The sequence below is a fragment of the Octopus bimaculoides genome, chromosome 2 (assembly GCF_046866305.1).
Source record: "Octopus bimaculoides isolate indiv1 chromosome 2, ASM4686630v1, whole genome shotgun sequence".
Classification (NCBI taxonomy): domain Eukaryota; kingdom Metazoa; phylum Mollusca; class Cephalopoda; order Octopoda; family Octopodidae; genus Octopus; species Octopus bimaculoides.
Window position 1 is genome coordinate 168,644,346 of NC_142929.1, and position 15,923 is coordinate 168,660,268.

The 15,923-nt window shown below is 35.7% G+C and overlaps 1 protein-coding gene across 3 annotated transcripts in view; it reads left to right on the forward strand.

Annotated features, from left to right (window-relative positions):
- Positions 1-15,923, forward strand: part of LOC106881530 (cilia- and flagella-associated protein 206) — a 99,270-nt gene that overhangs the window by 68,314 nt on the left and 15,033 nt on the right. For all 3 annotated transcript variants that reach the window (XM_014931950.3, XM_052965702.2, XM_052965703.2), the window contains 3 exons: positions 5,022-5,141; positions 9,327-9,431; positions 14,025-14,111. In XM_014931950.3, coding sequence (XP_014787436.1) covers positions 5,022-5,141; positions 9,327-9,431; positions 14,025-14,111 — 312 coding nt within the window. The remainder of the gene's footprint in view (positions 1-5,021; positions 5,142-9,326; positions 9,432-14,024; positions 14,112-15,923) is intronic.

The following is a 15,923-nucleotide window of genomic DNA, read 5'->3' on the forward strand; positions in this document are numbered from 1 at the left end:
ACACAGTGTGACAAGGCTGACTCTTTGAATTACAGGCACAACAGGAAGTAAGAGTGAGAGAAAGTTGTGGTGAACGAGTACAGCAGGGTTTGCCACCATCCCCTGCCGGATCCTCATGGAGTTTTAGGTGTTTTCACTCAATAAGCACTCACAACGCCCGGTCTGGGAATCGAAACCGCGATCCTATGACTGCGAGTCCGCTGCCCTAACTACTGGGCCATTGCGCCTCCACATCTGAAATATACTACCTATGTTTCAACTAATTTTGGAAATACTGAAGAATTTAGTAAAATAATAGTTATTATTAAGTTAGTGTTTAAAACATAAATTAACTTGTAATTTTGATGGAAGGCTTTGATTTAGATAACTTTAGACAGGAAATTTGTTATCAGAAAACCAGATGTAGTCTCAGGTAGGTTGGTATCAGGAGGGTTCAGACACTATATTTTATATGCCTCAGTTTCATCTTCCTGTTAGATAAGGGCATCAATACACTAGCATTTTATCCATGACAAAATGTGTCACTTATTCTATAAATACTTCATAAATTAGAGCTAAATGCAAATGTCCTGGATACCTTAAGATTGAAGAAAATGACTAACTCTCTTTTTTTGTTGTTAATCATAATTTTTCAAAAATACTAAAAAGAAAAAATTGGGTTTTGAGTAATTCTAGCTGGAATTTCTTTAATTTTATATATAAATAGGAGTGGAAGTCATATTGGGAAGATCTGTGTTTGAAGTAGATGTGGAATGAAGCTTTAGAGTCAGCGTGTGATGTAGGTGTGTAAAATAGATACTGAAGGTGAAGAAGGTTCATGTGAAGATATAAATAGTAGCAGCATGTCTTCATGGAAAGTTTGTGTAAAATATCCTAGTTGTTGTTGAATGCCATGTCAGCTCTGATCAAACAGACATGATGAAAGGAATAGTGTATTTTAGGTGGAAGACTGAATTGCCCAGTTTAAACCACCACCTGGTCCTTCTGGTCTTTAGATGTCTTTAGCAGAGTACACTCTGTTACAAGCATTTGGATTAGGTCTGGTTTGAGGATAACTTCTCCCCTCCCTCCCACCGGCCTTGGAGGCTCTGTAAAGGATCATGGATATTACCTTTCCTTGTGACTAAAAGAAAATAATCTAGGACTTGATTATCTAATGTGTCCTTTATTTTTGTTTTAAAGCAATGGCGTGTGGTATGAGGGAGATTTGGTTGGTATTTCTAGCTGATTGAGTGACCTTGTAGAAGCTCCATCACTTAGATATCCGCTATATAAAAAAAAAATGAAATGCTATATATTTTATATTAAAATTATTTGAGAAATATCTGAGTGGAAAAGATTGTATAGAGTCATCATATAGATAAATATGGAAGACATACCTGAGAGATACTTATGGAATGTCTGTGGATGGTTTAAGGAGATTAAGTAAGAAAGATTTGTGTAAAAAGACTGTTTGAAAGGCCTGTGGTTGAGAAAGATATGAAAACTATGTGTGAAGTATGTGTTAAGGAGTAGTTAGGCAAAGAAGCTTTTTGGAAAATCAGTGTGATGTATATGTGTTAAAGGTAAAGACTATATCTTAAAGATGCAAAGAAGATGAAGAGGGAAAGGAAGAAGATATTAACAGGAATTAATAATGGAAGGAAATATCAAAAGGGAAATATAGATGGAAAGAAAGGGTACAGGAAAGAAGCTGAGCAGAATAGTACAGAAAGGAAAAGTGGAAAGTAAAAAGCAATGAAGAGTGTTCTATATTTCTATCTATCCCATTAGACTATTAAAGGGAACCAATGAGGAAGCTTTTATGTGATCGTACAACACACTACTAGAAAGAGAAGCCAAATATGATACAAATCACACGTTGTTGTCATCAATAAGGAAAGGACACATTAGGTAATGTAGTCTCACAAACCCTTAAAAAGACAGGATGGTCACTGCTGGAATACTTTCAATCATGGTTGACCTGGTGCTAAATAACAACAAAAACGGCAGCAGCAGCAATGGCAACAACATTAAAATCTGTGTCTTTTATTTTGGAGTATCTTCTCCAAAATGCAAAACCTGTATAAAGTGTTTTGGGAGAAAAATTTGAGGTTGTCAACACCACTGATTTGTTTTCCTCTTTTACAGCAAGGGCATAATTCACAGAGTGGGAAAGGCAATTGCTTATATATCTTGCTATAATTGATATCACAGGAGTTTCCATAATGGCATCATTGACATTGTTAAGTTGTTTTAGAAGTTGTGTCTCTGTAATTTAGTAATCCTGGCAAGAGTTGAAACAGGGATTTGAACCAACAAAGGATCCTCAATGTAATCACTTGACCTATGAGAAGTGACAAATCTCCCTCAAATCCCATCCTGCCATTCCAAATAAAGGATATCTTGCATAATGTAGACGTAGATATCTCTGAAAAAGATGAAGTGATCAAGATGGGATATTTTTAATCATAAATCTACTCATTCAGAGATGACCTGGGGTTAAATAATAACTACAACTTACAATGGTTACACTTTTATTAGAATTTGTGATAGAATTGCAATCTCTTTCATCCACAAGTGAGAAAACTCTTTAGTATTCAAACCAGCAATATCCAGTCTAAATATGCTACCTCCTTTATGTTCAAGCCAGCCAAATCCAGCCCTTTACACATACCCCACAATATCATTCCTAAAGTTAAGAGGCACATCGTGGAAATCTCACAGCTATGAGATAATGCATGACTAATTCAAAATGAGGTGAATAAATAAGCATTAAGTTTGACAGAGTAGTCTGAATACTAAAAGGTTAAACTCAGCAAGAAAGGGTAGTGATGAGAGAAAATGTGAAATGAAATGGCACTTAAAATCACATGTAGGGTATTTATGAATAGTCTGATAACTCTTTTGAGTTGTTTTCCCATCACTAGAGACACATTGTTCTCTTAATGATTTATCATTACCTTCTCCAGGTTTCAGATGGGGTCTTCAGCTGAGCACAGCTAGCAAATGAAACACTCATTCCATAATGTTCCTGTTGATTGACTACCTTATTGAACTCTACAACATTGTGGTACCTACAAATGTTAGAGCTAGATTCAAATGTCTAAGACACAACCACAACATGCTGGTTGATATAGGATTATATACTGTCAACCTCTCAGCTGGTTGTTGTCTGGTGCTTGATTCAGTCATCTGAACTACAACGTAAGAGAAGTATTCTAAAGACTTATGAAGTTTATAATACTGACGTGTGTATATAATTTTTGTGTATAATTATAGGATTTATGCTGATTATGTATTTAGTATTATTTATTTATATTTGTAATGAATTTTGATAAAAAAATAATCTTTATAATAATATTGTTATTACTTCGTTATTTTCTATTGATAATTCTATTAGACTGAGTTAGCATTTATTTATTTAGAACATTTAGTAAATGAAGTTGAATACTATATAAACAGAAGGCATGAGAGGGAATGGTGGACGAAGTGTCTGAAATGAATAAGAAAGTATGGCAAGGAAAACTGTGGAAGGAAACAGTGGAAAAATAAATAGCAAGACGTATTTGTTGCAAATATGAAAACAACATTTTATCTTTGACAAATACCATTTTCTCTGCACAACATATTTATTTCTAGATAGCTTTATATTATATGGTCCATGCATTAAATATGTTAACATTAACATAGCTATTGTGTTTCATGTGGCTGAAATCTTTGAATTATTTTATTTTAAAATTATTCTATTTCCTTACACTAACAAATACACAACCTTGAACATTTACTTTGTAATTCTTTCATCATTATTTAAGCAAATCTAGTGAAGGCTATGCTTTGCTGATAAAGTCAGAATAATGTCAAAACATAGGTGAAGTTCTGTCCAACGTTTTGCTGAGAAATAAAAACAATCATAATAGTCACTGATGTGATTAGAATGTCACAGGAAAATATTGCAAGTTGGATCCTTCAAGCCATATCTATCAGAAGAAAACCTAGGAGAAGACCAAAAATGGTTTCAAAATCATCATTTAATATTCATTTTCCATGCTGGCATGAACTGGACAGTTTGACAGGAGCTGCCAAGTCAGAAGACTGTACCACACCCTACTGTCTGCTCAGGCATGGCTTTTATGACAGAATGCCTTTTCTAATGCCAACCACTTTACAGCAGCAGTGAGTTCACCAAATAATTTACAACAAGACCCCTTAACTGAATGATGGAGTAGGATTGAAGAAGGTAGCATTGTGACAAGTGAGAGGTTAGAGTATGAGTAGAGGAACAGAAGTAGATAAGACAGTAAAAGAGACACTGGCTTCCTCAGTAGGGGGAAGAAAAGAGAGTGAGAGGAAGAGAAGAGAGAGAGAGAGGAGGAGAGGAGAAAGGAGTGTATAAAAGTGAAGTGGAACCAAGGATTGGATAGGGTGAGTTTGCAAAATTGCAAAAGGGGAGTGAAAGGTAGAAGGGCAGGAATGTAGTGAGTGGACAGAAATAAAGGTGGGGGTTGTTGGGAGGATGGGTGAAAGAGGGGAGTGGAGTACAATAGATGGTGGGTTGGATAATATCCATAGTCTCAGTTGGCCATGCTTAGGAATCCAGCTGAAAAGTCTAATGACAGTTGCTTCTGATAGGCTCCTATGGAGAAAGGTGCATGAAGACTCAGTCTCTCCATGACCCTCTCAGGAATAGTGGACAGAGAAGATGGATGGATAGCCATTGATTTATAGGATTTTTCTCTCCACATTTATCTAATTCTAGTGTTTTAATCATGATGATGATCATCATCATGTTGGCATGGGTTGAGGGGTTTGACTGAAAACTGGTTAGCCAGGGAGCTGCACCAGGTTCCAATCTGATTTGGCATGGTTCAGATTAGTATTTTAATGATGCCTGTGTTAAATATGTAAATGCTGAATTAAAGGCTTGAAAATATGAAATTGAAACTATAAACCAAGAAGAAAAAGTAAAAATGAATTGTGGAAAACTTTGCCTAATGATTGATACTCCTCTTGCTTTCATTTCTTTTCTTTATTTTTTCCAGCTTGATGTGAAGAGTTCTGCAAATCAAGTTGAAACCTATACTATGGAACTGAACAGTTATTTGGAAACAATTAATTTTACTGTTGAAAACAAGACAGCTGTTCCAACAGCCCAAGTTTATGTAGGTGTTGTTGCTTGTTTGTTGTATGTCTTCTAATTATAGCACTGGGGATTCCTCAAAGGGAACACCACTGTATCGTTTGGTCTGAAATTTTGTTTTTATGTGAGTGTATGTGCACTTGTGTGTGTGTGTGTGTGTGCACACGAGTGTGTAATTATCTTCTATATGTATACATATCTATATGTATACATATATACATACACTCACACACATAAACATACACCGTAGTGATCAGATGTGTGTAATTATCTTTTATATGAACCCAACAATGGGCAAGTTTGAGCTACAAAATTCAGGTAAGATTACACACAGGCATTTTTACATAAGAATTTACTCAATAACATACTTACACATAAACTAGCCATGCAACACTTATTGAATGATGGTAACTTAATATGCTCATTTCAATACAATTTCAGAACTCAAACAATTAGAAAGGAAAAAATTGCAGGCTATGAATAACTTTAAAGTTTAATCATAGCGAAATGTGTTAGAACTTCTGAAGAACAACCCCTTCTATTTAATATTCTTTTCTACTTTAGGCACAAGGCCTAAAAATTTGGGGGAGGGGGCTAGTCAATTAGATTGACCCCAGTATGCAATTGGTACTTAATTAATCAACCCCAAAAGGATGAAATGCAAAGTCAACCTTGGTGGAATTTCAACTCAGAATGTGGCAACAGATGGAATACTGTTAAGCATTTCACTCAGCATGCTAACATTTCTACCAGCTTGCCACCTTCCATCTATTTAATATTAGATATATATTGAAAGTAAACAGAGAAATTATCATAACTCAACACATCTGTCTTCTTCATCTTCATCTTGACTGTACCCATTGTATGCTTTGGAATTATGAACTTAATAAGCAATTATATGAATTATGCATACAATCTGAACCTAAACACTTTGGATTTATGCAAAGAGTAAAACTTAGTGGGATATCAAACAGCCAAAATTGGACCATAGTGCAAAACCTCTAAATGGAAAAGGAGCCCATCCACCCTTCAACAGGTCTTATTTTTAGTCCTGCTGTGTGTCCAGATACCCACCTTACAAGAGTAGCAAGCTACTCAAGCGTGGGAGCCAGTTTGGTTGTGAACCACTTGACCATGGAACTGGTAGTACTAGTTTACATGGTACCAGTAACAGGTTTCATCAGTCTGTAATAAAATCCTTGACCTGACAATATTGAACAACTACTTTTTACACGTGCCACGAAGGCGATACTGGGCACAGGTAATTAACAAAATAAGAAAGAAATATAAGGAACCATAGAAACATGGCTATAGCATGGCTGTACTACCAAAAAGCCCTTTGACAGTACACCACATGAGTGAATTATCCCAGCACTGCAATTAGCTAAAGTTCCCGTACCTCTAGTAGCTGCCATCCACCATCTAACCCAAAACCAATACAGCTCCCTACTCCTTAGAGGTGACAACAAAGACATCAAATTTGCCACTATATGCCATAAAAAAGCATCTGTTAGAGTAATAGTTTGTGAGTACTACTCTTTGTTCCCTCATTAAACCTCTTACCATATGTAATCACAAAATATTGCAACTATAGGAATAGCTCCATCACTCGCCTTTTCTTTGTCGATGACCTGAAGCTGTATGGGCCAAGTGTTAACCACATCAAAATGTAACTGGACCTTCATAACCCAGTTCTTTAAAGACAATGCAATGAAATTTAGTGAGTTCAAATGTGCATTTCTGGCATTAAAATGTGGGGAACTTGTGCCCCTCTCCAAGACACTAAACATGAATTACCTAATGCCAATAACAATGGAACAATAAAATAATTTATGTCATGGTAAAGTATAACTATTTAGAAATATCAAATCTAAAATACAACCCCACCCACAAAGATTAGATAAACAAAATCTTCTGTGATTTTAGATAGAGAATAACAATTTATAAAGTAGACAGAATGAAAAATTTAGTGAAATAAGATATGAATGATATGATTAGAGGCTGCATCGACAACAACTACTGAATTGACCAATGAAAAACAGAACAGACAATTAATTAGCAAATGAAACAACAACAGCCTGTATACAATGCCTTGATAGTAGATCAACATCAGAAACTAGTCAATGAAACTATTGCCATAGAAAAAAAGTGATCTTGCTCCAATGCAGATAAAACTAATTCAAATGCTGAAAGAAGAAAGTTCTTGATTGAAGATCATAGTAGCATGAAATTAAAGATGAGAAAAAAGAATTAATTTCAAATTATATATTCATCATGAATTGAGTATTGTGTCCCACTTTCATTAAGCATCTGAACACACACACACACACACACACACACACACACACACACACACACACACACACACACACACACACACACACACACACACACTATGCACATGCACACACGTTTACATACTTACATTCAACTACTTGTTTACAAATGTAAACTATGATATGAATGTTTATATTAGATATTTAGTTATCTATACATCCATCTATCTATTTACATATCTCTGTGTGTCTGTCTGTTTATCTATTAGTTTGTCTTCTTGATTGTTTATCTCTTTTTCACTGTGTCCATTTGTCTTTAAATGTGCATGTGTATGCATTTAATTCTATGTGAATGTGTGTCTATCTGTCTCTCATCATATTTTTGTCTCTCCTCTATCACACATTTGTCTAGAATTTGCAATTTTAAGACATTATTAATAAAAAGAAATAAGGAAATCATAAATGAATAATATAAGAACAACAACAACAACAAAATAATTTACCTACTTCATCTCTACAGAATCAATGATATAGTATAGTTAGAATGAAAGCTTGTGGTGAAAGAAGACAAAAATTTAGAATTCAGAATTTTCCAGGAATTGAAAATGCTTATAAATTTAATCACTAAGATAACTTCATATGACAGCTATATAAATTTGAAGGATGTAATGATAACATTCCAACTTCCTCCAACAAGATAAAAAAATGGATAGATAGATAAATAAATAAATAAATAAATAAAATCAAACGTTTTTACTCAGTTACAAATTACCTTTTGTATTTTTTTCTTTGTAGGATATGGGATGGGAGGGCTATTTAAAAATTTACATTTTTGCATAACTTTGAGGAATCTTAACAAAAAAACTTGCCAATAACTGTCCAAACATGCAAGTCTTGATGCTTTGTTTCTATTTGGTTGTTATTATATTGTTAGTTCAAAGAAGGGAAGTTAGGTGCTTGAAAAATTTAAGGGTATTCTTGCCTGGCATGAGATTAGATATAATGATGTCTAGATGCCCATTTGTTGAAGTTGTTAAAGGCTTCTGTCTGAATGAAAAATAAACATGTGGATGGAAAAGAAAAGGCTGTTCTGGAGAAAAGATGGATAGAATAGTGTTAGCATGAAGAAACAAATAAAGAGGTGAGGATACTGAGTTCAATTTAAAATGTTTACAAATTGGAATTAATTAGTTTGTCATGAGAAAGAGAGGAAGCTTGATGTTGTATGCAGAGAAAAATTTTGAAGAAAAATTGTTTCCTGATATTGCTGAATATAGACCTGAAGCTGTTTCTAGCAGTCGAGTGTCCATCACTGAAAAGACCAAAGAAGTTCAAAATCATGTGATTACATAGTCTTAGTGCTGATGGTGGCAGGGATTTATCTTCCCTGTTAGCAATATAGATAAGAGGGCCTTTTGCTCCAAAAGCCAATATGAGAGATTTCCTCATGGTAACTACCACAGTAAAGTTTGTTCTATAATCACTCAGTATTAATACTGCCTCTGTCACTAATAGATATGAAGATAGTAAGTTTAATGAAACAAAAGCTGTTGTTGTAGTGATACAAGAAACTAAAAGAAGGCAGATACAAGTCAAAGGTTACTGGGATCATTATTCTAAAAAAAAATGTTTGAAAAATTGTCAGATGGATGACATTAATCTATTGAGACTAGATTTAGCTTGGTCATATTCAACATCTTCTATGGTATATATAACAATCAAAAATTTGAAGGGACAAGGCTTAAGTAAAATGAAATGGCTCAACCAGAAATAAGATAGGCATTCAGAAATAGATTTTTCGGAGGAAGATTTCTTTTTGTTTATTCATTAATTAATTTTACATTTGCTTTTCTGTGCTAGTATGGGTTTAATGAATAGATATCAAGGTATTGTTATATATATATATATATGTATGTATTGTTTCATTGCAGCCACAATTTATTCATCTGGCCCAGTTGTGGAATTATTTACAAGAGGAAATGGTACTTCTGAGTGTATTCAGCAATGTGGCAACTTCTCTGGGTTCTTTCTCAAAAGTAAGTATTTATATATGTGTTCACTTCATTATCATTGTAATCATCATCATCGTCACCATCGTCGTCATCATCATCATCATTTAATATCCATTTTCCATGCTGATGGTTGGATAACAACTGGCAAATCAGAAAACTGCATCAAACTCTACTCTCTATTTTGGTATGATTTTGTATGAGTGGATGCCCTTCTTAACATCAACCACTTTATAGTATGTACTGGGTGTTTTTTACCTGGTGTCAGCAGCAGCAATTATTATTGGTTTTATTCAAAACACCTTCATGTTCAAAGCATATCATTTGCATTTATGTTGTTTTTTTATTTATAAGGTCACACTGTAGCTTTTCATCATCTGGCACAAGATCACCTCCACCAGTACCCCACCCTCTCAAAGGATCTTTGTCTTGCAAGTTACTTGGTCACCCTACCAGTGTTGGCGCCATGTATAAAGCATTCAGTCCACTCTACAAGGTGGTTGGTGTTAGGAAGGGCATCCAGCCCCCCCCCCCCCCAAAAAAAAACATGCCAAAACAGACACAAAACTCTGGTGCAATCTTCTGCCTGGCCAGCTCCTGTAAAACTGTCCAACCCATGCCAGCATGGAAAGTGGATATTAAACAACAACAATCATGACAACAATGATGATGAAGGTAGTCTGAAAAAGGAAGAGGCATTGCCAATATTCCTAGACTAGTAAGATGGAATCGGTTGATAGTTCCCTTCAACAGCTATGGGATAGAATTCCAAAGGGTTACACTTCTAATGGTGTAAGACTGACTAAAGTGATTATTATAGAAGCTGGATGTGAGACACAGTAGATGATGGTTTTGGAAAGAAGAGTATTCTACATGTACCTTAAGAAATTCTTTGAAGAACTGCAAATATAATTTATTATTTTTAATGCTTTTAGTTATTGGACCGTACCCATTCAGGAGTATTACCTTCTAATGTATAGTCAATTATATCAATCTCAGTAATTATCAGGCCATTAAGAATGAAATGTCCAATTTTCTTATGCACCAAGTTTGACAGTCGTTAACTCTAATGTTTTATCCTGACAATTCTTTGTTTTACAACATTGAAGAGTTACATCATCACTTTTCAAAATGCAATTCATGGTGTCTGATTATATTGTGAGTTTTCTCTTGTAAATCAATTCTTGCAATCCCCTGGATAGATCAAAACTTCGTGTTGTTTATGAATATGAGTTCCATCTTGGAACCAGTGCATCTCAGACAGCTTCAAACATCAATGAGGTGTTTGGTGAAGATGTGGCGATGTATGTTGATGGTTTGAGAAGTTCCGGTCTGGTGACTTTACTCTTGAAAATCAGCCCTACGGTAGACCTGAGACCAAGGTGGATAATGATGAGTTGTGAAACTGTAGTGGAAGTAGATACATCTCAAACTATATGTGAGTTAGCAGCAACATTTGATGTTTCGGTTCCAACTGTATTGGGTCATCTGAAAGAAATTGGCAAGGTAAAGAAGCTGGACAAGTGTGTACCACACGAACTGAATGAGCATCAAATGAGACATCGTCTTGAAACTTGCCTAAAAGCAAACCATTTTTGCATCATATTGTCATGAGTGATGAAAAATGGACCCTTTTCAACAATAGCAAGCGTTCTGCATGGTGGTTGGATAGAGATGAAGTGCCAAAACACAATCCAAAAAAGAATATCCACCAGAAAAAGTTAATGGTGTCTGTTTGGTGGTCCAGCGCTGGTGTCATCCACTACAGCTTCATGAGACCTGGTAAGTCAATTACAGTGGATGTATGCATCAACCAATTAGATGAAATGATGAGTGAACTTGCAATTAAAAAAACCGAGATTGGTCAATAGAGACAAGCCAACTCTCTTGCAAGACAATGCTCAGCCACATGTTACACAAAGAACACTACTCAAATTATAGGAACTGAACTTGGAAGTACTCTGTCATCCACCATATTCACCAGATCTTGCACCAGCTGACTACCACTCTCTGAGTGGTTGGCGTTAGGAAGGGCATCCAGCTGTAGAAACTCTGCCAAATCAGACTGGAGCCTGGTGTTGCCATCCGGTTTCACCAGTCCTCAGTCAAATCGTCCAACCCATGCTAGCATGGAAAGCGGACGTTAAACGATGATGATGATGATGATAGACAATTTTTTGCAAGGAAAAAACTTCAAATCTGAAGAAGATGCAAAAATAGCCTTTCTTGATTTAATCACCTCTTGCCCTCCAGAATTCTTTGCTGCCAGCATAAATAAGCTATCAATAAAATGGCAAAATTGTGTTGATAATTTAGGTGCATACTTTAATTAACTGCATTACTTTTTGCTAAGATAAAGTAAAATAAACTTTCAGTTCAAAATTGGATATTTCATTCTTTAATGACTTGATATTTTACCACTTGATGCTTATTTCATTGGTGAAAAGTCAAAAGTGGATCTGAGCCGGACTTGAAGTGACTATGTAACTAAACATATAAGGTGCTTTTGTCCAACATTCTACTAATTCTACTTTTTCTCTTTCTCTCTCTCTCCTTCACACACACACACATACACACACACTACATTACTGTCTTCAATCCTAAGACTCTTAGAGCTAGGTGCTTGCTTTCCATTATGTTATAAGTGAACAAGATCACAACACTCTCCCAGAATGGACTGGAATGATATAAAATGAAGTGTTTTCCCCAAGAATATGATGCACTGCTGAACTGGGAAAGCAGTCAACACTTTTAGTTAGAGTTGTAAATATGTAGTTATTTAATAACAAGTTGACTCAGTTCCAACATTACTTAAAGTTTCTCAGATGTACAGAGTCAGAGTTGTAACGAACCCAACTGGAGAGAAAGGGAAATAAATGAGAGTTGCATTTCTTACTTCACTACAGGATATTCTGGAATAGGCTGCAACTTCCAGTAGGAGTGCTGACAGGTTGCATTGCCACTGATTGATATAAAAAGCGAAGTATCGTGAAATTCTCTTTCTTCCTCTTCTTGCCTGGCTCAGACACACACAGCTAACCTGATGTCTCGGACTTGCAACAAGGAGCTCTATATTAGCAGCCTTTAGATAAAACAACATGTTTATATATATCTACACTGTATTCTATGCATTCACCTTTGTACCATTCAAGTTGATATAAATATAGCATGTATTCAGAAACTGTCAGAATATACCATTTGGAAAACCCACATGCCATTCACTAAAGAGTGAAGAGAATTTAAAAGAACTTTTTAATGGCTTCTAGGTGAGAATATTTAGGCCTATATTGGTCAGTTTAGTTCATTGGTTAAGCAGCAACTGTTGTTGCTTCTATTATGTGCTCCACAAGGTAGAGCAGACAGTATATTAATATTTGGTAGCCAAAGGATTGAGGGATTGGACACTAAACTCCACTTGCGAAGACCTGTTGAGGCAAGTGAAATCGAAATCGAGTTAAATTGGACACTAAACTCCACTTGCAAAGACCTGTTGAGGCAAGTGAAATCGAAATCAAGTTAAATTCGACGACTGGCACCCATGCCAACATCGTCTCCTTCATTGGACACGAAACTCAGCTTGCGAAGACTTATTGGGGTAAGTGAAAGCGAAATGGTGATGGCACTTGTGCCCAGCGTCGCCTTTCTGGCACTTGTGCCCACGGCATGTGTAAGGACTTTCGAGCGAGATCGTTGCCAGTGACTGGCTCTTGTGCGGGTGGCACATAAAATACACCATTTTGAGCGTGGCCGTTGCCAGTACCGCCTGACTGGCCTTCGTGCCGGTGGCACGTAAAAGCACCCTCTACACTCTCTGAGTGGTTGGCGTTAGGAAGGGCATCCAGCTGTAGAAACTCTGCCAAATCAGATTGGAGCCTGGTGTAGCCATCTGGTTTCACCAGTCGTCAGTCAAATCGTCCAACCCATGCTAGCATGGAAAGCGGACGTTAAACGACGACGATGATGATGATGATGTGTGTGTGTATGTATGTATGTATGTAGGTAGATAGGTATGTGTGTGTGTGTGTACACATGCATGTGTGTGTGTGTGTGTGTGCACATGCAGGTGTGTGTGTATATGAATATAAATATGAATATATATATGTGTATAAAGAAGAGAAAAGTTGAAAATAAACTTGGAGTCTTTAAAAAGATTTACTTATATTTACATAACAAGTTTCACAATTTCCAGGAGTAGTGAGATATAGAACAACCTGGATCTGTGCCATATTGGTGTGGCACTCTGACTGGAGTCAAGAACTTTGCTCCTTTTTTATGGCTCAAATTGCCATCAGTTGTGGTGAATAGTCATGAGATGAGTCATGTGTCTGTATGAATGATAATTGTGCCCAAAGTGAAAGCTGCTTTAATCCAATAAATATGTAATGTAATAGCATGAATAGCAGATTGCCAGAATAGCTGAAAATAGAAAAATGGCTAATTTGTTTGTGTATATGGTTTTCTATGCTTTTGTATGTGAGAACGTGAACTACAATATTATAATTCTTTTTTTTTGATATATTGTTATAGCTTAATCAGTATTATTATTTGTTTGTTGCACATGGTGTTGTTGTATTTAAGAAAACTTTTAACTAATTCTTTATTTTTCTGCTGAACTAACAGGTCCACACTAATATTTTCCCTGATTCTGTTATAAATCCAATGTTGAAAGGAATTGAGATAACAAATGACCTCGCAAGAATGACTTCAGTAAGTCCTGTTTTACAATTCTAAATCTAAAGTGTTATTAACGGAATTTAAGGTTGTTAATTCTGACAGGTAAAAGATTGACACTTGTTTTCATACAACAATCTTTTTATAACCAAAAACTTCGTTGATATCATTTGCTTATAGCTTTAGGAACAATAATGATTTAGAGTAGCCATTTATTGACAACTAGTATATTACTAGGGGTTTTGGTGATGCTACTTACTAACAAACCAAGGTATTAGTGGTGACTTATTTTATTAACTGGCCTTTGACTGTGGCATTAAGACCTCCTATGGTTCCATCTGCCTCTCTCCTCTTGCATCATAAATTTCCAGTCAGACTATTGGATTGCATTATGCACTAACTTTGGTGTGCCACAAAGTCTTCTTTATTTCTTCCACACACTTCCTTCATTCATGAATCACCTCCTAACTATTAATTCTAATCACACACAGGCACCTACACACTTGATATCACCCATCTCTTCCCTGTAATTTTCAACACATAGACAGCATCAACATGCAATATAGACACATTACATCAGACTTCCATGGAGACCTTGAAGGCATCCAACAAATAAAGAGATGAAAACCTGACCTGCTTCACCAGCACAAAAACTCAGAGCATAATCTCCTTCAACAACACCAGAAGTCAGAATATAATCTCATTGACTTACATAAAGACTCAGTACCTACACATACCAAGGAAACAGTCTTGAACTGATATCATTGATAATGATTTTAATGATATTGGTATTAAGAATGTTATGATATTGGTGGCCTTTTTCGTCTTGCCTGCTCTTATATTTCCATTTGCTGCTAGGATGCATTATAGAAATGTAAATAACGTCAGTATTTGATTGTACTTTATTTTATTAAACTTGGAAGGATGAAAGGCATAAATGACCATGGCAAGATTTGAACTCAAAACATAAAAATGGTCATGACTAAACACTGATAGACATTTTGTCTGACTCTCTGATGACTCTGCTGATTGGTGATGATACTGATGGTGATGTTAGGTGGTGCCACTACTACAGCTCCTTCTACTCATGGTGTGAAGGAAGCAGACAGGTGGAGATGGAACATTAAGTTTTAAATGGCTGTTATTTTATGAGCAAATCAATTTTTGCTTCATTTTGGATTTACTTCTGGCTTATATTATTAGTGATGAAAGTGACAAAAATAATGTTGATGATGATGATGGCATTGATGATAACAGTGATGTTGGTGGTGGTGGTTAGATAAAAAAAAGTTCTGTTTCAGTCTATCATGCCAATCTACTTTTCTCAAGAAAATGGGTTTTTTTTTGAAAATGGAATCAAGAAATCGTTCTCATTGTTGTTGATTATGTTTTCATTTTATTTTAATGCCACATTGGAATGGAAACACTGCATGTGATTGTTTTATATGTAGACATCCATCCATACACATACATATGCTTATATATGTATGTATTTAGACATTCACACAAATGCACAAACAATAATATATATTCACATATGTAAATATAGTTGGTCGTAGATATAAATGCATGTGTGCATATATCTGAATGTATGTTTGGGTCTATGTATACATGTATATGTGTGTGTGTGTGTGTGTGTGTGTGTGTGTGTTTGTGTGTTTGTGTTTCATTTTCATATGTATAAATGAATATAAAATAAAATTTACACACACATACACACATGCATGCGCATATGCATATATAGATGCGCATGCACGCAAAAAACACAAACATACACAGACACAGACACACACACACACACGTATGCACACACACACACACACACACACACACACACATGCACACTCT